We start from the raw sequence: 24273 nt of genomic DNA on the forward strand, positions 1-24273 counted from the left end.
TACCCTACCCTACCTTACCCTACCCTACCCTACCCTACCCTACCCTACCTAACTCTACCCTACCTAACTCTACCCTACCCTACCCTACCCTACCCTACCCTACCCTACCCTACCCTACCCTACCCTACAATCCCCTACAATCCCCTACCCTACCCTACAATCCCCTACCCAACCCTACCCTACAATCCCCTACCCTATCCTACCCTACCCTACCCTACACTACCCTACCCTACACTACCACCGACAGTCCAAGTTTCAGCTAAATCGGCCCAGAAACGGCTGAGATATTGCAAAAACAAATTAATTGTATTTACTGGCGAATCCCCTTGGCGAGCGGTGCCTTGTGTCGGCCTTCGTTGGCTCTGATGCTTTTCACTCAGTTTTCTAAGCGAACAACTGAGCCTAAAGCACGTGCCCTCTGATCGGCGCCGGTCGCGGCCCCACCACGTGCACACCGCTGAACCCACACCCTCGAAAATTTAATACGACAAATGAGTGCACGCGCTCGACTTGGTATGAAAATTTCACCCCTGTAGCCCTTACCGTTCCCGAGCAATGGCCTGTTTTTGTCGATTCTAATGCTAACCCTATGGCGCACATGAGCACGCGCCACGGGCGCACCCCCGGCCGCATCGTGCCCAAAATTTAATACGACCTGTTCAATTACGTGACCCACAAGTCGTCAAAATTTCACCCCCCTGCGTCAATCGACGGCGCCGCAATAAGCCTTTTAGGGAGTAACCCCGACGGCGGCGGCGAACTTTTTAAGATTTATAATAGTAGACTAGAGGTACAGGTTTACGCGATAGCTGTATGTTTTGATATGTATGATTAACGGGTGCATTAGTTTGGGTGTAGAAGCTTGCATTTTTATTGGTATTATTTGTGAAGAACTGGGAAACTGCTTTTAATTGAACTGTAAAGTATGATAGTGATGCATGCGAGTTGTTCGAGTCCTTTGTAAGTTAGGATTTTACTCAATTCAACCCTACCCTACCCTACCCTACCCTACCCTACCCTACCCCTACCCTACCCTACCCCTACACTACCCTACCCTACCCTACCATACCCTACCATACCCTACCCTACCCTACCCTACCCTACCCTTACACTACCCTACCCTACCCTACCCTTACCCTACCCTACCCTACCCTACCCTAATCCTACCCCTAAATTACCCTTACCTACCCTACCCTACCCTACCCTACCCCTACACTGCCCTACCCTACCCTACCCTACCCTACCCTTACACTACCCTACCCTACCCTTACACTACCCTACCATACCCTACCCTACCCTACCCTACCCTACCCCTGCCCTACCCTACCCTACCCCTACCCTACCCCTACACTACCCTACCCTACCCTACCCTACCCTACCATACCATACCATACCCTACCCTACCCTTACCCTACCCTACCCTACCCTACCCTACCCTACCCTCCTACCCTACCCTACCCTACCCCTACACTACCCTACCCTACCCGTCCCTACCCTACCCTAACCTACCCTGCCCTACCCTAAACTACACTACCACCAACAGTCCAAGTTTCAGCTAAATCGGCCCAGAAACGGCTGAGATATTGCAAAAACAAATTTATTGTATTTACTGGTGATCCCCTTGGCGAGCGGTGCCCGGCGCCGGTATTCATTGTCAAAGTTCAACGACCTCCCGGCTCTGATGCTTTTCACTCAGTTTTAAGCGAACAACTGAACCTAAAGCACGTGCCTTCTGCTCGGCACCGGTCGCGGCCCCACCACGTGCACACCGCTGAACCCACACCGTCGAAAATTTAATACGACAAATGAGTGCACGCGCTCGACTTTGCGTGAAAATTTCAGCCCCGTAGCCCTTACCGTTCCCGAGCAATAGCCTGTTTTTGCCGTTTTTAATGTTAACCCTATGGCGCACATGAGCACGCGCCACGGGCGCACCCCCGGCCGAATCGTGCCCAAAATCTAATACGACCTGTTTATTTACGTGACCCACGAGTGGTAAAAATTTCACCATCCTGCGTCAATCGACGGCGCCGCAATAAGCCTTTTAGGGAGTAACCCCGACGGCGGCGGCGTGGGCGGCGGACTTTTTAAGATTTATAATAGTAGATTTGAATAGGCTCTCGCAATCTCGCATGCGAGTTCCTGAACGCGGAAAGAGTCTGTTTCAGCCTTAAGAGATTGACATCTGCCCCTTGAAAAATGTTACAATCCTAAAGAAGTTGACAAAACATTTTGCTTTTGATAATCTTTAGTGGCCCCGGCGACGACCAAAGCAAAAAAAAAAAAACTGTATGCCTACTGCTGAAATAAATTGTACACTACATACGGTACAGAGCTATTGATATCCATGGCCTTTTCACGTTTTTCTTTTTTAGATTGCCGAGTGTGCTTAAAAAGGCTCCCTCACATGGTGAAAGTGGCAAAGAACCGCACCTGGGCGTGGGATAAGTACGCCACTACTGGGGCCCCTAAGGTAAGGGTGGGGCCCCTTGAGCAGGTTTGGCCTCCCCCTTTTCAAGATCCTGAATACGCCACTGACTGGGCTATTCATAGACCGTCGTCATACAGGATAATCACACACGGTAAATCGCGGCACGAACCTGGCGTTTAAGCATGCGTATTGAAGTGACATCGATGTTTTCACTGATAACGAATTGGTTGTATAGGCTAGCGGCACGATATGTAAAAAGTCTCTTTCCATGGTTGTTATGAGCACGTCCTGGGTTCAAGTGATCTGACTGTCGAGTTGTACGATGGATGGTCTCATGATTGTATGAAAGACTAGATCGAATTGCACATGGTTCACCGCTCGTCAAAATCTTATGAAGCAAACATATGTCAGAGAATTTCACAAACTGTTGAGCATCTAGCCATTCCAAATCGCGAAGTACATCTGATATGTGATCGTATTTGCGGCGGCCTGACAGCACTCTAGCGGCGAGATTAAACACTTTTTGTACTTTCGCAATCACAGTCAGGTTAGCACTGCCATAAACTTGTACACAATAGCGGATATGTGAAAACACGAGCGCGTCGATCAGGCGAGGTAAGACATCAGGCGGTAAGATATGTTTAACATGTGAAAGAGCAATGAGTATACCTATACATCGGCTCAGGGGCGCGGGAACTACTTTCCGACTGGGGGGGCACACCATAATAGAGGTCAACCTAGGGTACCCCCAAATCTAGTTTTCTCACCGGTTTTAGGCCACTTATTTTTCACCCCTCGGCTTTTTCAACAAAAAAAGAAAACATTTGCAAAAAAAAGTGTGGTATTCCGTCTCAAAGCTGTGGGGGCACCGCCCCCACGGCCCCAGAGTTGGGGGGGCAAGCTGCCCCCACTGCCCCCCCGGCTCCCGCGCCTATGCATCGGCTGGTAACACGAGTCACATGCAGCTCCCAGGACAGAGTTTGATCCATGATTACGCCGAGGTTCTTAACGCTGGATGAACATTGAAGCTCCTGGTTCATGAAACGAATTGTGGGAATCACGCTAATTGCTCTGAGCTGGCGCCTATCCCCGCATAAAAGAATCTCAGTTTTGCTCGCGTTTACAAGCATTCCATTTTGCATAAACCATGTTTGTAAAACATTTAAAACACTTTCTAGAGAGGTTTTCATATCTAAAATCCTAGCACGGGGTCCTGTGATTGCGATCTGAGTGTCGTCAGCATATCTAACAAATGTTATACGGAAACCATTGAGCTCGGTTGGGACATGACATGCAATGTCGTTGGACGCGATGTTGAACAGTAGCGCTCCAAGGCACGTCCCCTGGAAAGTGCCGATGGTAATGTTCAGAGGCGCCGACAGTGTATCACCAACCCTTACGCGCTGCGTGTGACCTCCCAGGTAGCTTTTGAACCAGCCGGGTGATACCTGATGTTGCTGTAGCTTTGTCAAAAGGTTGGCATGGTCAATCACATCGAAACAGCGGCTCAGGTCTAGCAATGTTAAAATCGTCACCTCTGATTGATCCATGCCTCGTAAAATCGCATCTGTTACTGTTAAAAGCGCCGTACAGGTTGAGTGTTTAGCTAAAAATCCGTGCTGGTCAGAGTTTATGAGGCCTTCAGCGTTTAAGTATGAGACAAGTTGCTCGTGAACAAGCTTCTCGACAAGCTTACATATGGTCGGCGTGAGTGTGATGGGTCTGAAGTTCGAAACGACAGCGGGATCGTCTCGTTTATGGAGGGATAATACTACTGCCCTTTTCCAGGAATCGGGCACGGTTTCTGAGACTATGCTTTTATTTATAATTCTGAGAAGTGTTCTACCTATAGTACTAAATGTTTGCTTCAATATAGCTATCGGTATGTCATCGTCAGTGGCTGCTGATTTGTTTGGAAGAGAGAAAAGCACTCGTCGCAGCTGGTCGAGTGTCACAGGCATAAGGTTTAATTTGCCGGTGTTGACTCGAGGGAGACGTGTGCATTTAAAACATTGTTTAGTTAAGTATTGCAAGATATGTTATGCTATCTTTAAAATTTGGCAATGAGTGTGACAAGTTTTGAACAGCAGTTCTGACAACATTTTTATTACGCGTGAGTGGTCGGTTGAAACTAGTTTCCCAACTTATGCTGCTCTGGCGACAACACTCAAGTTTAGTTTTCACTTCAGCTTTTCTTTCCAGGAGCTGGGAGTCAGAACGAAAAGTGGTTCCACGGTCGCATCGATTTATGTGAGATTGAAGGTAGCATGTGTCATTTCCTTTGGGAACTTTTCTTATCGTCTTTTGTGTATTTCCTTGTAGTGAGTTGCCAGTCGGTGCCCAATACTGCCCTGTTAGCTTTGACCGGGGTGTTGTCCGGTTTCCTGGTGCCTGTGACAGGCCATCGCTGGACCACTGCAGGTGTACGAGGAACCGGTCGTCGCGGCGGGCTGTGGCACTGCTGCCGACTGGTAACGAAGACCAGGTTTCCAAGTCAATCAACTTTTTCCTGGTGTTTAACAACGGTATTTGACATTTTCACTGGCCCTCCCGGATGTGCACAAGTGCTAAACACACGGGATGACTCATAGTTTTCCTTGCATCTTCCGGAAGGCGTATGGGAAAATGTGAGGACATCATGCATTCGTTTTAGGGAAATCAGCTGTCCCATTGTTACTTTTTTGCAGACGTTGTTTTTACAGTCTATTCCTCGAAGTATTTTTGTCCACTACACGTATAACCCACATTCGAGCCATTATTAGCTTAGCACAGCTGGGAAGCAAGCCCCAAAACATTCCGTTCATCGTTTCTAATCTTTTGCTCCCAATTCTCAGCTCTCCATTGCCGCAGGCCCACCCCTCGCGGGGGTGGGGCTGTATGCGGCGGCGCCGGGTGTGGCTGCCCCGACCTTCTCGCCTGTTGAGTCCTTTGTGGTCTCTTGTAACACAGCACCCGTCGTCGGCCGGATCGATGTCGAGCCAGCTGCTAAAGAGCTGCAGCTGACAGCCCGCAGAAGCCGCCGCCCACTGCCACGTCCCGCGGCGATGGATCGGGCTTCATTTCGATGGAATTTGATCTTTTTTAGGCTCCTTTGTTTGCGTGGTGTGAGAAAGATGATCAGAGTGACATATAGTGTGAGGCCGTTCAGTAATGACGCTGAAACGATCTTTGATTGTTATCTCTGATGTTTGCTTTTGCTAAATAGTAACAACATCGTGACTTTTTTCTCTACTCTGTTGAAGTTTCTTGGAAATTTCGACTGCCAGCCCTGTCAAAAGTGGTGACATTTTATCTGTTCGAAAGTTTCCACTGCCCTGACTCGAGCTGCTGCATCCATTCAGTGTCGACGATCCCGCACTGTCGCCTTGGCCGCTATGGCGAGACCCTCTGACGAGAGACGCCCAGTTCTCAGCGGCTGGAAGTTGACAGAATCCTCCGGTCAGTGATGTGGTCGGCGACACATTTCGAGAGAAACACTTGCTTGGAATAGTCTGCTTCCAAGTCTTGTAGGGATGGAAAATAGTCGCGCATCAGTTCAATCAACGACTCGCATACAGTTTGCCAGAGCTGTTAAATTGCAATTAGCATACGTTTTAGAAAACAATGCATCAGAGAGAGCCGCCGCGCTGTGGAGCTGCTGAAGTCCAGGAACGTGTGAAAAATGCAGGAAGGGACGACCGCATGGAAGCGGGAACCCATAAACGTTCCGTGTGGTGACGACCTACTCACCAGCACAACTTCAGCGTGCCGTGCAGCTCAGAGCTCGGCTCATCTTTCCGCTGTAACATATCGAAATTGACAGCCGAGGCGAGAATCTGACCAGAGTGGTCTCGCTCGTTTCTGCAGTTCCTGGTTCAGGGTGGCCCTTGGTCACTGGTCAGTGGCGGTGTTTGACGTCAAACTGGAATGAAATGCAGGCTATGGTAGTGACGAAAAGTTAGACTTGACCGCGCTTGAACCATTATAAACTCTTTTCACATTTGTTTTTCAAAAATGAATGTGTTTTTGAATTTTTACGCTTATGAAGGTTCAAAGTTCACACTTCACAGTGCCTTACCTTTACTATATACGAATTGGGGGCTCAGTTTACCCGCAGGCGAAAAGTATACCTAACCTGCCTCTACAGCTGAAAGGATGTCTACCATCGGGATACGGCTCAGTCAGAAATTCAACAGAGACCACAGACCGTTACCGGTTATTGCTCACCTCACGAGCTGCAATCTGCCGTGGAGCGGACCTGCTCCGCTGTCTGGTGTGTTTATTGGCGTTAATAACGTGACGTTTACCGCCGGATATTGTGGACGATGGCGGCCGAGACTGGGCCTGGGTGCCGACCTGAATAATTTAGCGGCGGCTTCCGCCGCGGTCGGCGCCGCCTGTCGCCGGGCTCGCATCAACCCAGATCAATAGGGCGGCCACCGATGGCGATAAACATACCACCGCCGGTATCGCTGCCATTGAAAAACGGAAACGCTCGCCTTTCATCCAGTTCTGCCTCCGGCGTTCGGTCTTTAGAACGTTTCTGCTCACGATCGGCTGTTTTTGCTCGAGACCCGCTTTGGAAGAGAAATGCTGCTCGGGACGGCTGCGATTGCTCCTCGTTGGATGACTCAGTGGCGGCGGAAGCAGGGGGGCAAGGGGGGCAGCTGCACCCTAAAGCTATGGAAAGGGGCGCCTCGAAAATCTGTAGAGGAGGCAGGAAGTTATAAGAGGTGCGGCGGCCATAAAGCTGAGCAGTGCGACACCGCAACTGATAAAGGCACTTGTGACACGAAGAGGGTGGCAATGACTTGGGAAAAGTATCTTTTGATATGCTGAAGAGTGGAGGGCATCCTTATCTGAAACAAAGGCAGATGCTGCCGACCCTGTCGAATATAATCTTGCCAGGCGATAAAGGCTAGGAGGGCGCAGCCACTCGAGAAGCGCGCCATGCGGAAGAGGGGCGCCTGCATGCGAAAGAGGGGCGCCTGTGTGTGGGACGAAAAAGAAACATGTATGGAGACGTCTTTGAAGGCGATAGCCTCCGAACGCCAACACGAACATATGAGGGCTTATAGCGTTGCAGGCTCCATGCGACAAAAAGGGGCGCCTGATGGCCGATATGCGAGAGGAAATTAGTTTGTGTAACATTTATCGGGGGCGGTTTGCCGTTTACAAAATATGAATGTTAAGGGAGGTCCGAGATTGGGACCTGTAAAATTGCACTGTCCGTATGGGCGGTTACACCCCTAGTGCTAGGGCGTATTTTGCGTTTTTTACTGGGGAGATGATTATGACCAGGAATAGCATTCTGCAAACTTCTATGGGCGCCTGTATAGGGGCGAAACTGATTTTCCAGTGCAGAGACGGCCATCGGCATTGTGGGGCGGCATTCATTCCACTGGGGCGTCTGCCAGTGTTGAAGGGCGGTATTCATTTCAATGGGGCGCCCGTTGGTGTTGATTGGCGACATGTATCACCTGGGGCGCCTATCGGAGATTGGGGCGGCATTAATTTCACTGAACCGTGGAACTCTTTTCGATATGCCTTATTCGGAGAATCTTATGATATGGTGATGAGGTTGTTTCTAAACGAACATTATGAAGGTTACATTTACGCTATGGAATGTACCTAACTATTTCTCGTTACATAAAAACTGTAATTCTGAACGTATTAACAGGTACAACACATTGTCAAACGTCTCTCCACTGTTTGTGTTACTACAACCGTGTATATGGTAAGGGGCGCCCAGCGGGAAGGGGCGCTTCAATATCGTTTGCACCCCTATCCTAGAATACCTTCCGCCGCCACTGTTGGATGTTGATTGAAAATTAGCGTGGTGGATTGCAGTTTTTGCATCGTTAAACACAGCAAGAAGTGCACAGTTCGGAAACATCATTGAGCTATGTGTGCCGACTCAGAACTCAGAGTAAAAAAAGAAAAATGTTTTCTGGGTTTGCCTGATAAATAAATTAACCCTAGAACGCCTAGGGGGGGGGGGTTGTATCAACCCCCCCCCCCTGAGGTTTTTTTTCAAAGTGCACGCTAAACGGCTTGTCGTAGCGGGCTGAAATTTTCAATACCCTCTGGGGCAACCTTTGCGCATCTTTTGCCGAAAAAAAATTGATCGGGTCATGTCAGGTCACGGAGTTATGACGTCATAAGAGGTACAGCCTCCGGCCGGATTTTCACAAACTGAGTGCCAACGCCCGAGGTTTCCTGCCGGTGGTACGGACATCGGTTGATGGATCATGATGAAACTTCCCATGCATGTTGGGGCAAGTATTGGCTATCATATGGTATAAGAAATTTGACCGGGTCAGGTCAGGTCACGGAGCTATGACGTCACAAGTGGAACAGCGTCCGGTACTATTTTTGAAAAGCGCCCGAACCACTATTTTGCTAATTCTTGTCACCTCAATGGGAATATGCAGCAATATTAGCTTCTATAGGGAGCAAATGGACCTCCCAAATCCAAAAATACAATCAGATTTCAAAAATTTAAATTTTGATTTTTCGAATTTCTGCCGCCGACTGTGACCTTGCCGACTTCCGGCGCTCCCAACGCGCCATTTTTAGAGCTAGGGAAACGAAATACATACCAAACGATAGAGAATTGATCAAGGAACACGATAGTGAAGGTTTCAAGTCGATATCTCCCACCGTTTTGCCGCAATCGCCGGCAAAAGTTGAAAAAAGTCTATTTTTCCGAAAATTTGACCTTTGACCGGTCAAAAGTAGGTCAAATGTTGACCTAGGACCAAAAAATATACCACCAATCGCGAGATCTCGTTGAGAGCAATCCGTTGGTTTTTTCCGCTAAGCTCTACGACCTTCCGTTTCGAAACGCCAGGGGGGGGTCGTAACAACCCCCCCCCCCTGGTCGTTCGTGTTATGAGAAATGGCCTGGTCGTGCGAGGGTTAATTGCAGTGGAATTCTTAGATATTCCACTAGATATTTAGACATTCCACTTTTAGATATTCTACTCCGTGTAGGCATGCCATTTCAACTTTGGCATTGATTTCCATTCCGAAACTAAGTAGTTCAACGTTTATTGTGTTGGTAGCTGCTGGCTTGCAATCGATCAATGACAGTGTTACCCTAGTTGATAGGCGCTTGCATTTATTCGGCAACCATGGAGATAATCCTGCTGCTTTTTTCAACACTCTCCAGTAATCGCTAAAAGCTAACGCTTTCTATGCGGCGGTGTTCTGCGGTACAGTCTACCTTCAGGCGCCGACTACTACTGCCATCTAGGAGCAGATGTAGGAAGCTGGATTCACTCGACTCGGCGCCGTGCGCTCCAGCTCTGCGCGGCGGGACCTGACTGATGACTCATTAACCACCTGTCACGATTCCACGCGCAATAAACGGCAGCTAATGACAGACCAAGTCACCTGCGCATAGCTTTGATTTCTAGAATTCTTATGCCAGTATATTAGCTACCTACATACAGGACATGTTGGAACCCGGGGGGCATACAAAGACCCAAAGCCACTTGGAACACCTAAGCAGACACCCATCCCTGTGGCCTGTACCGTACTGTATGCCTCCGGCCCGGGCAGGCTCGCTCGCTTCCTGCGCTCGCTGACGGGATACCGTCCCACTGAGGGCTGCGATCGCCGCCTGAGCGATGGCCGCCTCCCCGGAGTAGGAAATAAACGGTCGGCGTAGCGCGTACTGGGTGATGGATGGCGCCGCATTATGGGGCGGCGAGACGCCCGCGCGGGAGAGATAGGTCACCCGCGCTGGCGCCGAGCTGATCGGGCCTCAGCGGGTGGACGGAGAAAATGTCAGAGTTCTCAAACGTAATGTCAGTGGGAAAAGTGTCCCCGTCAATTTAATTACTACATTTTGGTGCTTTGTGATGCATTTTACAGCAAAACCCGTTTACGTCGTTGTTAGCATACTATGTTCTGCACTATATCCCAGCTGTTACACCCCCCCCCCCCGGTTCGCGTGTTATGACCAACGCCTGTCGCCCTGTGCCCGCAGGCTATGGTCACGTGACTCCGCTGTCGGAGGGCGGGAAGATCTTCTGCGTGGTGTTTGCGCTGATCGGCATTCCACTGACGCTGGTCATCCTGTCGGCCTTCGTGGAGAAGCTGATGGTGCCCTCCACCATGTTCCTGCAGGTAGGTGTGACACGGGTGCGGTCACTTCTGCTGCTGCACTGGCTGCGGAGGGATGTGGAATAAAGGGGGGCAGGAGGAGCACAATAAGAGTTCAGTACCGTTGTCACAATGGTGCAGTTGACAGCTTCACATGTCCTATGCATAACACTTAAAGTTTTAATTTATCATATAAAGCGAATCCGCCACTCATTGAAGTTGAGAGTTGATTGTCAGGTACTATAGAGGTAATGATTGCGTCCTGTCAAACTTGGGACAATGATCAGTCTCATGGTGATTGGCATTCCTGATTTTAACGATTAAAGCCTAAAGTACTCGTATGTCACTGACTGATGGTTGACTGACTGACTGACTGACTGACTGACTGACTGACTGACTGACTGACTGACTGATTGGATATATGTGAAGAGCGATTAAAGCAATCAATACAAGTGACATTTATATTATTTTGTTTTGAGCAGTCGTCCCTCGTTTAGATTAAGCCCATTTGAATGTCACCCATGGGTCGCTTTTGAAGCTGTATCTCGTAGTTAACGGCTATGACACAATTTGCATGCAGTCAGATACCAGCTCGTTTCATGAGTTGGTGGCGGCGTCAGACTAGCTGACCTCTATCTTCCAAGGCAATTCGCCTAATGAATACAGAGCGGGACATCCCACGTCTTGGTGCAAATATACATAGTGAGGCATAATATCCTGGTTGTCCTCCAACGCGTTAATATGGACACTACTTATGAGCATCGAAATGCGAATAATAACATTAAGTATTCACCATTTATCTGTTTGTGGTTTTGAAACTGCTATATTTTTTATAGTGCTGACTCTAAAACGTCTGTCGTTCTATTTTGATGAAAAAATAAATAAATAAAGTAGCTCGTCGTCGTTCTGTATACATAACTGCGGTACCCTCTTCTGATTGTGGGCTCTGGCCAGCTCAGGACGAGCCTTTCCCTTCCCATCGAGAGGGCTCTTATCACAGGTAAAGCCCCATAGCCCGCCGCCACGTCATTACCCACGCACACAAACACAGGGCAGATGTTGGCTGGGGTGGAGAGAGGACGGCAGAGTGAGTGAGTGAGTGAGTGAGTGAGTGAGTGAGTGAGTGAGTGAGTGAGTGAGTGAGTGAGTGAGTGAGTGAGTGAGTGAGTGAGTGAGTGAGTGAGTGAGTGAGTGAGTGAGTGAGTGAGTGAGTGAGTGAGTGAGTGGTCTCACGGCCAGACGGGGTGGAGTGAGCTTTCGTCGGGACGGCAGATCCGGCTTATAGATCATGCTGTGTGGCACTGCTGCAGGCAGTGCACACCGAACCACTTTGTATCATGTGCAGTGCACCCTGAGCCATTTCTATCCACATCATCCGATGGCCGGCGGCCGGCCGACCTACGCAATACCGTCTGGGTCGGATCCGGCTCACGCACCGTGGTAACGCTCCCGTCATATAAAAACGGCTGGCTGATATCGCAATGCACATTGACATATCATTTACTTCAGGTAATGAAAAGTGCCGTGTATAGGCTATTTAAGGTACTGTAATGTGATGGAAACAATAACGTAATGTATCATCCTTATTCTTATGAAAAGCGCATGACGCACCAAACATATCAGGTCTAGACACATCTGTGGATTTTTTTTTTTGCGCCTGCCGCAAGAGGAAGTCCTAGAAGTTTTAGATACCGTAGTGGTCTCTATCTCCGATAGAGAAAGCAATATTAGAATAACTCGCCCCTCATCTACCCCGCCTGCCGAGTTAGGCTCGCCCAGCAACAAGCTTGCTTAGCTGGGTGGCCTATTTCGGTGGGCACTTGACCATGCTGAAACCTGACCAGGAACCGACACCGACCTTTTGATCTGCATGCTACCGGCTTATACCCATGTCCTTGTGTGATTGTTCCAACTCCCTGTACGAATGTGTAACTAACCAAGGTATGAATTTATAGGTACTGAAGAAAAAAAAAACAAAAAAAACGTAGTGTCTAGTCAAAGCTATTTTTAGCTTTGATTTCTTTCCGCCCCTTGTATGCATGACTCATAACACTACTTGCATCTGTATTTGGCTGCACAGGTTTTTTTCGCTTCTTTTTTTGTTATTTTCCTTTTCTTAGCAGGGAGTGTCACGACTTGCATATTTTTGTTTTTGGTGTTAACGTATGGTTCTGTGGTCGTGCGGGACCGTGGGTGGACACTCCTGGTCGTCTGTTCATGGGCGGCGGACTATTTTGTAGATTAGTTAGTGCATGAAAAAAAAAATCATTACATGATAGCTCAGCTCTGCTAAATCCGTGCTAATGCCTGGGCTAACTAAAAGACCATGATTTTTCCATCCTAACCCGTAGAATCAGTCTCGCACCCTGTATAAGATACTCCTGATGCGCCTGATTGCCTCATTTCAGACCGGCTGATTGCCGTCATTCAGCCTGCCGCTCGGTATCTATTCCCGGCCGCGGTACTCGCTCGTGCCGGTCCCCCGTCCCCCGCTGTCACTGGACCGCCCCCTTCCACCACTCGTCGTGTCAGTGTCCCGCCGGGCTGCGCTCGTTCTGCTCCACTCAGCGGCTCCAAAAGGGCCGCGGATGGTCCCCGCTACACTGGCCAACACCATTTACGGCCGACGCTTAGACACAGGATTGGCAATTACCGGTATAAACGTGACCGCGGCGCGGCGGGTGGCGGGATGGAGCGGCTCTTTACGGCTGGCCTGATGGCCGGGGCCTGTTTGGGTGGGTAGGCCACTCAGAGAGCGGCTCCTCCGCCTCCTCCGCCTCCGTGGCCGGCTCGGTATTCTCTTCTCTGCTGTATAACCCGTCCACAGTTCTGTGGTCTGTTGACTTTTGTTGACTTGATGATGCATCTTTGGAGCGCGTCGTAAATGTGTGGGCAACAGCTCTACAATTGGTGCTATCTCAACATTCTACCCACCTCAAAATAATATGGCTTTATTTTCCATTCTCACTACATAGAGCCTCATATATGAGTACTGACCATGCGTGTGCCAGTGGAGTATCTGTAATGGCCTCAGGTCAGCGCCTAGCCGACCGTCTAACCGGATTGAGGCCGAGTAATTGGCTAGCCACAGCTGCGTGATCTGCTGTCGGCCCAGTCGCGCTCCGGTTAACCGCGACTGCCAATACTCTCCTCCGCTGAACTGTGAGGGTGTAACGGTCCCAAGTACAGCGCCGTCAGCACCGCCTACCACTCCTCCTTCTGCACGTTAACATCATCCCGCCTGGCTCTCATTTAACTGAACAATGTCCCTCGCTTATTCTCAGAGATGCTGTGGAAATTGGGCGATGTTCAGATACCTTCCGAGATCAGACGCTGTTCAGATTCGTTCTCGAACTCTGGTGGCTCCTGGCACTCCTCCCGAGGGTGACGAGTGCTCAGAACAGGTCCCGAGTGGTGAGACACTCAACGAATCAATTCTTTCCTCAAATGCGGGTGGTATGTTAGTACGTTCTCTGAGGTCGAAACCACTCTGGCTTCTCCATGAATCGGCCACCGCTGAGAGGTTGGGTCTGCCACCATGGTCCGTCACCGGCAGGCGATGTCCAGCCCCCATCAGACGTCGCCCGGCGATATGCAGCCCTCCCGCAGACGTCGGGCGATGTTCAACCCTCCCGCAGACGTTGGGCGATGTTCAACCCTCCCGCAGACGTTGGGCGATGTTCAGCCCTCCCGCAGACGCCCGGCGATGTTCAGCCCTCCCACAGACGTCGGGCGATGTTCAGCCCTTCCGCAGACGTCGGCCACCGATCCGGGCGATGTTCGGCCCTCCCCAGAGGTGGGCTGCTGCTCTGGGCGATGTCCAGCCTCCCTGAGGTCTACCGCCACTCGGTGCCGCCGGCGGGGAGGGCGGGTCCGCCCGGGGCGCCGTCCTCCCGCCGGACGATGTTCAGTCCACCCCCGGCGGAGGGCGGGTCCGCCCGGGGCGCCATCCACCCCCGGCGGGGAGGGCGGGTCCGTCTCGGGGCACCGTCCACCCCCAGCGGGGAGGGCGGGTCCGTCCCGGCGCGCCGTCCTCCCACCGCTCCGGCCGGCGGGCGGGCGGGACTGAGCCGATCGATGCGGCTCTGCCTGTTGGGCGGCGGCCCGGCTCCGTCCGCCCGCCCGCCGGCAGGGTCTGGGCCGGCCGGGGTGACGGCGACCACTGCCGTCCCGGCTGGCTGGCTGGCGCCTCTCCAGCGCTGGCAGCCGCCCGAAACCCGGCCTGTTGCTCGCCCTGTTGGCGCTCCATGTCAGCCCCGCCGACCGTGACAATGAACATGACTGGTCACGGCAGCCCAGGTCGATGTCAGGATCGATTAGCGGCGTCATGAAAAAGATTTATCGGTGGATTAACGCTCTGTAAAATACAGCGCTACAAACAAAACATTTGTGGGAATATTCATTTTTAGTTTTTTATAACGTTTGACGGAAAGAGAAGGCAGAGAAAATGACGCAGACGAATTCCCGGAAGAGGAAATAAATCTCCATACTAACTTTATTCTAAATTCATTGTCTAAATCTATTGCGGCATGCATTTCACTGTCTACAATTTTTCGCCAATAACTTCTGCATAACTTTTCCAATTTCCCTCATATAGTGTCGTTTTGCCGTACCGCAGTCTTGAATTTCTCGGCGTTCTTATCAGCTGCCTATACGAGTAGGCGACTCCATTGAATGATGAGCACTGGTTTCCAATCTGCTCAGTGGCGCCGGTCATCTCTGAGCCCGCAGAGTCTGTGGAATTCTGTACGGCTCCAGAGACTATCATGTCTCCCAGGCCTCAGAGAAGCCGTCCTTGTTAGCGCTGCAAATCTGGTCAGATTCCTTCTCTCAGCTATGGTTCTCGGAGACAGAGGCTAGAGCTTCGCGGAACGAGCTAGCGCTGCTGGATGAGTCTGGCTAGGCTACCACTAGAGTCATCCAGCCAGTCAGCTACTTGGCATCTAGTCAGGCGATAGCCAGCCAATCGTTCAGCCATTCAACTAGCCAGTCACTCAGTCAGTCGGCCTGTCAGCGTGCGAGCACACTGTGCCTGTCACCTTTCAGCCAGCTAGCCATTCAGCTTGTCAGACTGTCGGCCTTTCAGCGAGCCAGCGAGCCAGCCTTCCAGCTCGAGCTGCTCTTCTCAGCTCGGCTAGGCTGCTTCGTTTACCCACCAACACGATTACACGTAATTCAATCACTTTTGTGGTCTAGACGGAGGGCGTTCCGACCCGAATTCGCTTACCCTTTCAGCGGAACGGCTCATAACGTGCCCGGCAAACACGTGCTGCAGTGTAAATCTAAGGCAGTGGGGAAACATCAAACAGGCAGGCAGGCGCCCACGGTTCCTTGTTGGCCGCCAACCTTTTTAACATCAAAGGGGTGCGTGTTTTATGCAGTCCTTCCGGCAGTCTGAAAAATATGATTATGGAATAAATTAATTGGATTAAATTAAATAAAATGCTAAGAAAATAACTATGTCATATAAACCATTTTAAGCAGAAAATGATAGGCATTAGAAGTGAATAATGTTATGATCTGACATCGTTAGCTCGAGTTGCGAAAGCAAACAGAAGAGGTCTTAGATCAATGAGAATGCCAACACATATTATGTTGGGTTTAGTTTGTATTACTGCTCTGACAGACATATTTTCTCGAAGGTTTCTAGTCGCCATTTGTCGCACTTCTGATCCAGTACTGGAACCCGGATTACCAGCTTATTAGTAATGGCTATAATCGTAATGCATAGTCAAGGTAAGCCTGTAAAGACGATTAAAGCGTGACAATAACATGACAAACATCAATTACACATTTTCATTCCTTCCCGTTTTGCTTTGAGCTTCATTCACGATACTCAAAGCTTTGACTGATGTTTCAGAAATACATGTTAAAGCTTTATAGAGGCTCACACTTTTTCCGCCGAGATGATCTCTCGTAATGCCCACTCCATTCCTAAGTGGCCTTTCTAGTCCGTATCTCTCAGGACCTTTTAATTGGGCACAATACTGCAGCATTGATATTCTAGTTCTGTGTCGATATCGTCTATTGTTGCCCCCGCTGACCCCGTTTCCCGCTCTCTCTCCCGACAGTAGCTGAACTCTCGGCTGATCACCTGTACCAGCCGCTACTCATATACTCTCATTTACTCCCGGCAGTGGCTCAACTCTCGGCTGGTCACCTCTACCAGCCGTTACTCATGTGCTCCCATTTACTGCCGGCAGTAGCTGAACTCTCGGCTGGGCCACCTCTACCAGCCGTTACTCATGTGCTCCCATTTACTCCCGACAGTAGCTGAACTCTCGGCTGGGCCACCTGCACCAGCCGTTACTCATATACTCCCATTCACTCCCGACAGTAGCTGAACTCTCGGCTGATCACCTGTACCAGCCGTTACTCATATACTCCCATTCACTCCCGACAGTAGCTGAACTCTCGGCTGATCACCTGTACCAGCCGTTACTCATGTGCTCCCATTTACTCCCGGCAGTGGCTGAACTCTCGGCTGGGCCACCTGTACCAGCCGTTACTCATGTGCCCCCATTTACTGCCGGCAGTGGCTGAACTCTCGGCTGGGCCACCTGTACCAGCCGTTACTCATGTACTCCCATTTACTCCCGGCAGTGGCTGAACTCTCGGCTGGTCACCTGCACCAGCCGTTACTCATGTGCTCCCATTTACTCCCTGCAGTGGCTCAACTCGCGGCTGGTCACCTGTACCAGCCGTTACTCATGTACTCTCCTTTACTCCCGGCAGTGGCTGAACTCGCGGCTTGGCCACCTGTACCAGCCGTTCAACATCCGCCTGTTCCACCTGGCGGCCGTGGTGGTGCTGATCGCCTGCCTGTTCTTCCTGGTTCCGGCGGCCATCTTCAATCGCCTGGAACCGGGCTGGTCGTTCCTGGACTCGCTCTACTACTGCTTCATCTCCCTGACCACGGTGGGCCTGGGCGACTACGTGCCGGGCGACCGGCCCGGCCAGCAGTACCGGCCGCTCTACAAGGTGGCCATCACAGGTGAGAGGCGCCCTCGGCCCGGCCAAAGACACCAGCGCCAAGGGACCTTACAAGGCGGATACTGGAACCCCAGGGGTCGGGGTTCATGGCGCCCGGCCCGTCCACTGATTCTGGGAACCCTAGGGGTGAGCAACGCCCTTTCATAATTTCACATTGGTGTTGGTTTTCTGATAATGTGACGTTGTGACGTGCTCCGAGTTACCTGCTGGTCTGCCTGGTGATGATGTGACGGTGTTCATGTGACGCTGTGACGTTGTTACGTGTTTCAGGTTACCTGCTGGTCGGCCTGGTGATGATGATGTGACTGTGTTATGTGACGCTGTGACGTTGTGACACTGTGACGTGACGTGTTCCAGGTTACCTGCTGGTCGGTCTGGTGATGATGATGTGGCTGCTGACGGTGTTCGCCGAGATCCCGCAGCTCAATTTCGGCATCTGGTTCCTACACCAGTCGGATGAGACGACCGCCGACCCGGAAAAGATGCGGCTGTCGGGCGCCTCGGCCGGGCCCAAGTACACGCAGCAGGTGAGATGGCAGTGGTTCGTCACTATAGGGTGGGGGGGGGGCAGGCTGATCGGTCTCACTCGCTGCCCCGATCCAGTTTTTTTCACTGCTGGTCTGCGGTCCTAGTGGACCCAGAATCTCAGCAAACGTAATAATGCAAGGGCGTACTTTGAGGTGCTCAGATCTATGAGGGGCTAACGTGTATACCGCTATAATGCGAGCGACTATTTTTGTTTTCTGAAAGGAATGACTGCAAAGATCGTGAAAATATCAGATTCAGCATACCGTAAAATGGGGTGTTAAGGGACAGTGGGGTGTTAAGGGACAGTTGCATGGGAAAAACTTTGAGTCATATTAACTTCCTAATTTGAGAAGGTTCAATAAAAACTTCAGTGTGGTAGTTGACACTGTTTTGCTCTTGACCATAGGACAAAATGGTATGGTTTTTCATGCAAGTGATTTGGTTCAAAAATGGATATGAAAATCATGCTACATTTTCACAAAATTGAAACATCTCCAAAACTCTGTGTGTACCACACACGTACCACATAAACTAGTGGGTGTACAGGGAAAATGAATGCATAGGTGTATTGTCACATGTATTGCACATGTTTCCTGAAAAACTTGTGCAAATCCACCCATTCATTCATCATCCTCTTCCTCTTTTCCGGATACATGCATATTTTGAGGTGGATGTGGGTTGCTAAGGGACAGGGAAGAAAAAATAAAAAATAATATCTAAATATAATTTCATTAAGTTTTCTTTCAGTAGGCATGGAAAACACCAAATTCCACATAAAATGCTGGCAAGTTCATGCTTTTATCTATAACACATCTTAAGTTATGTAACAAAACATCTCAACACTCTTTTACAATGATGGGTCAATGGAGACTGATGTAGGTAAATGTGATGTCATCATAAAAAGACTAAAACAAAGAGGGCAACATAATGACAAGTGTCTAGCTTCAACATGGGTTTTTATTGATGACAGAAAATTACTTTTTGGTTCTGTTTACCTTATAATTAGCACATTTTCCACAAGCGTAAACTGCATTACACGTAATTGGCTAAAAAGGTCATTAGTGGTGAATCAACCTGACTTGTTTTGTGACAGAATATGCAAAACATTTCAATAAATAAATTGTGTGCCCTTCCACACCCCAATTGTGGGCATTTGATGACCATTTCTTGGAATAATATAGGTGTCCCTTAACACCCCACATTGAGGTGCTAAGAGGCAGTGATGAGAAATAATAAAAAATAATATGCACGTATAAATCTTAAAAACTTAAATGTGGCAGGCATGTAAAGCACCAAATTCCACATAAAATGCTGACAATTTGATGCTTCTATCTCCAACCCTTCTTGAGTTATATAACAAAACACCTCAAAACTGTCCCTTAACACCCCGTTTTACGGTATATGTCAACACGCTACATAGGTGCACCCAGTAATATAGCATATAGTTCATGGAAGTATTTAACGAAATGACACCGTTTTAATGAACACTTGTTATCTGGGTAACCAGATTACGAGACACGTAGAGTCTCCATCAGCTAGTAGCCTCTATCAATGGGAGGTTGATTATTCTTACACTATCATTAGATCAGTAGTTGACTGATTCCCATTTACGACTCCTATTAACCGGATAACAACTGCCCATGGAAGTGGAGTCCGTCTCCATGGTAAAATGATTAACTGTTCCCACAGCTGAGCTAGAAATAGTTTACCGTACACTGGACCCTGATGAACCAATAAAGTTAGTATAGAGCCAATTTACTTTTTAATGACTAACCGAATCACATTCATTTTTCTGAGGATCTCACTCGACGAGCGATGCATTAGTCACTGGCGGGAAAGGTCGCCGCTGGAACGGAGGGGTCAGCCCCGTGGGACCTTATCTGGCAAAGAGGCCTGGTAAACAGCGCCACTGGCGGCGCCAAATGTCGGACAATCTCGCAAATGGCTGCGGAGGGAAGCCAACTGAAATAGACGGTGCTGCTGGTGCCGTGATGTTTCCCGACCAGATGTCAACGCTCAGCGGCGCAATCACGGCTGGCATGTTTCCAGAGAGTAGAACAACGTCGGGCTCCGTAGGCTTTGGTTGAGTGTAGGCTTTGGAATGTATACAGGCATGGTGGAATGCTCGTTAAGTCGTTACTCATGCGAGCTTTTCATTCTTAGCAGTGAATTTGGAAAAATCAGAGTCGCTAAGTAACATGGAGGAATGTCCCAATATATTTTCAGCTGGAGCTCACTGTTCAACGCTATACGTGTATACGGCCTTGGTTCCATAAGCGTAACTTTATATCTCTTTGTGGGTGCTCAAGCACCCCCAATCCTGAGCTCAGCACCCCCTGCCTTCTTAAAGCACCCCCAGCCTCCTCAAAACATTCCCAGCTGACTCAAGGCCCTCAATAATCAGAATGTCCATCTCCTAGTACTGTAATGAGCCCAGTGAATCATGCAAATACTATGCTTACTCAATTCAGTGACTAAGAGAATATACATTGAATAAATCACCACAAATTAAGATGCATGATATTTGTGTTAACATTACATCTGATATTATCAGGGGCCCGTGAACGATTTTCAAGTTGGGGGGGGGGGGTGAGCCTAAAATACCTGACATGATGCATATAAAACAGTGGCATAGCTAGGGGTGTAAGGGGACACGTTTCCCCTCCCCCCATCGGGTTCAAAGGGACGCTTGGGTCCGAGAGGCCCTGCGGCGCCATTTGACCGCTGAGGGTTAAAGGGACCCTCCCACCTTCAAAAAAGTTAATGAATTGGCATGAAAGTGATGTCGCTCGGTTCAGAAAGAGCAAAAACGAATATCTACCAAATTTCATCGAAAAATATTCACCGGTTTTCAAGATATTAGACTTTTACTTTTGTTTACTTTTTGGGATCTCCGCTGTTCCTAGCGACTTTATTTGAAAGTGCGGCATTTGTTGCGCGCAAAGCAGCATATACCACCGCGTGCTACAAAACGTTTTAGTCAAACATTTAACGGACGTTCGAAAGCCTGATGACGTCATCAGATTCCCGTAATGGTTAAGAGATAGGGACCACGCTGGTCCCACCCTGCAAGTAAAGGGAAGAAATTTCTTGAACACCATAAAGCTGCGGGGGTTGCGACCAGGATAAATGGTGGTTTCTGAGCCTGGCCGCAAACTTGGCTATCTCAACTCAAAACTAATGTTAAGGTGGGAGGGTCCCTTTAACGATGGCCATATTTCTACTCAGAAGGGCCCCGTGGGGCTCTTTAGAGCACCTCATGGGCCCTAAATAGCCACACTAAGGTCTCCATAAGGGCCCCACGCCGACTTCTGAGGGCCTCTTGCGGCTTTTAAGGACACCTCGGTGGTCTCCAAAGGCCCGTTAAGCCTGAAACAGACTCTTTCCGCAGTCAGGAAATCGCATGCGAGAGCCTATTCAAATACATGGAAGCACGCTCGCATCAACCGCACGCATGACGCACCTCCCGCGAGCGATTGATGCGAGAGGAATTACAATGTTTTTGAATAGGCTCTCGCATGTGATTTCCTGAACGCGGAAAGAGTCTGCTTCAGCCTTTACTGGCCTCTGAGAGGTCTTACCGGCCAATGAGGGAAAGTTCTAGGTTCATTTCCCACATGTGATGGTCCCACACTTATTTTTCTGAGGGCCCCATAACGGCAACTATGGGGCCCTCGTCGGTGCCTATGAGGGCCCACACCGGTGTCTCTGAGGGTTTCACACCCCCAACTCTGAGTGCCTACACCAGTGCCTATTAAAACCCTATATCGGCGGCTCTGAGGACCCACCCAACACCTGCGCATCTAAAGGCCACCCACTGATGACTTGAGGGCCCCACAACGGTGACCCTGAGGGCCCCACCGGCGTCTGACAGTACCATGCCGGTCTCTTAGGACCCCGCAGGACTTCTTCTGCCGGCCTAGTAATAAGGACCCCTTGCTGGTCACTGAGGCCCCCTGCCGGCTTGTAGAGAGTTCGCGTCAGCAGCTCTAAAGGCCCCACACCCGTCTGTAACGGCTCTACACCAGCGTCATATGAGGGCCCGGAGCAACGCCTGTAAGGACCCTCATCGGCGCCTCTGAGAGAATCACACTAGCACCTCTGATCGCCCACACCGGCACCTGCATGGCGGCCCCACACCGGTGCCTCCCTTACCGGCGGCTCTGAGGGCCCTACGCCGATGATTCTGAGGGTGCCGCCGATTACTGAAGGCACCACACAAGCCCTTAGTGTAGCTGAGCTTTAATCCCATACCGGCCCTCCGAGGGCGCCACGTCAGTGCACTCATTGCCCCACACCCCTCCCTCACACCCGGAGCGGGTAAACTGTGTTATACCTATAGCAACGATTTTACCACCGTTGTACGTTATATATTTCTCAAAGTTGACTCAAAGTGGTCCAGTACAAAATCTGGCCTGCCACACTTATGGCCAAGGTCAGGCCCAAACACGTTTTGGGCAATCAGTCTCAGTCCATGACTCCATTCTTCGGCAACTACGGTGCAAGGCCGATACTGTAGAAACTTGCAATTTGTACCCTTGACCTGACCTTGACCTTGACCTCAAACTTTAAATTAAGTGCATGTTTTTAGTTATTCGTGATGAGATCTTTCGATTGGCGTTTGAATTTTCCAAATCGGACCAATAGTTCGGGAGATAACAGGGGGGTAAAATTTATCCCCCCCCAGCCCCGCGCGTTCGGCTGGAGAGTGGAGAGTGAGACCCCAGCCCCGCGCGGGTTAATGCATTGGGTGAGCCAAAATTGTTTTACAGTGGCGCTATTAAAACAAGCTCTCGAACCGATTTAACATCATTTTTTGCATGATGCCTGATGGCTACAGTAAAAAAGAACAGCTAAAAAAAACTACAAAAACTATGGAATGCCTTTCTGAAAGCTACTGAGCACCCCCAATGATTTTTGGAAAACTACACCCATGCTTGGTTCAACGCATACAATTAGGCAGAGCTTACCTGGAGTTGTTAGCCTCTCGGCTTACTCTCAACTCCGATGTTTACCCTAGTTGCCCAGGCTGCTGCTGTCTCGGTCGGCTTATCTACATCACCATGGCCTTAGCTCGAGTCGCTTCATCGCGACAGGTCATCATGTGACAGGGGCGCGGGAACTACTTTCCGACTGGGGGGGCACACCATAATAGAGATCAACCTAGGGTACCCCCAAATCTAGTTTTCTCACCGGTTTTAGGCCACTTATTTTTCACCCCTCGGCTTTTTCAACAAAAAAAAAGAGAAAACATTTGCAAAAAAAAGTGTGGTATTCCGTCTCAAAGCTATGGGGGCACCGCCCCCACGGCCCCAGAGTTGGGGGGGGGCAAGCTGCCCCCACTGCCCCCCCGGCTCCCGCGCCTATGTCATGTGAAGACTCCCTGCGGCGCCAGGCTGCCGCCTTAACCACAATGAATTCCGGCCACGCCACGCCTGGCTGGGGCCGTGAAATATTCCGGGTCGGAAATGTGGCTCAGGGAAGGCCGCCGAGTGCGGACGGTAGGCTCTGTCGGGCTCTGCCGGCCAGGGTCAGAGTCGGTAGTGTAACACGTCAGTCGATAGATGGCAGCGTAGTTGGGCGAGCCTGCGGTTCTAAGGACGATTGTTAGCCTTCGCTCAGCCGTTCTCGCCGAAACTTGCGGCGGATGACCGAGAGAGATGTACAGCGCGAGCTGAAGGGACGTCCCGCGAATACTGCGGGCCCTTCACTGCGCCGTCTGCTGACGGAGCGGATAAGGGACGGATGGGTGCCCACTATTTGTTCCCTTCCCCATTAAAAGTAAATGGGGAAATCACATGCCTTATTTTTTCATTGCAACACTTCGAAATGGCCAATTATGCAATACTCGTAAATGATATCATGTATGACCAACCTTGACTACCTTGCTGCCCTTTCTCTTATTTGACAACTGTAAAGTCATGTGACGTCTCCAAAGGCCACCAAAAGTTTTTTAACAACTCCTTATAGAAAAGCGGTACAACCGCGCAAATGGTCTCATTGTGTTCAGCTCGTTGTGACGCCAAATAAGGTAATATATATTGACCTTGAAATCACGTGACCTGAGGTCAACTTTTGACCTTGAGCCTTCGAGATCAACTTATATCCTTCGATGTGGATGGACGAGTGAGCTCGTTGGTGTTATTATTTTTGCTCTAGCTTGATTAGTTCAAAAATTTGTGAAAACCCCTCTTGACCTCTAGCGCTGCTATTTTGATTGTTGTATCTGA

General features: G+C 49.9%; 1 protein-coding gene across 3 annotated transcripts in view; it reads left to right on the forward strand.

The window, feature by feature from the left end:
* Window positions 1-24273, forward strand: part of LOC122384405 (potassium channel subfamily K member 6-like) — a 46812-nt gene that overhangs the window by 13318 nt on the left and 9221 nt on the right. For 2 of the 3 annotated variants that reach the window (XM_043371788.1, XM_043371790.1), the window contains 3 exons: window positions 10407-10546; window positions 17258-17516; window positions 17873-18042. In XM_043371788.1, the coding sequence (XP_043227723.1) occupies window positions 10407-10546; window positions 17258-17516; window positions 17873-18042 (569 nt within the window). Of the gene's footprint in view, window positions 1-10406; window positions 10547-16991; window positions 17021-17257; window positions 17517-17872; window positions 18043-24273 lie in introns of all 3 variants that reach the window. The other variant, XM_043371791.1, reaches the window with a different exon arrangement.

This window comes from Amphibalanus amphitrite, unplaced genomic scaffold, assembly GCF_019059575.1.
Source record: "Amphibalanus amphitrite isolate SeventyFive unplaced genomic scaffold, NRLGWU_Aamphi_draft 000188F_arrow, whole genome shotgun sequence".
In the NCBI taxonomy this organism is placed as follows: Eukaryota; Metazoa; Arthropoda; class Thecostraca; order Balanomorpha; family Balanidae; genus Amphibalanus; species Amphibalanus amphitrite.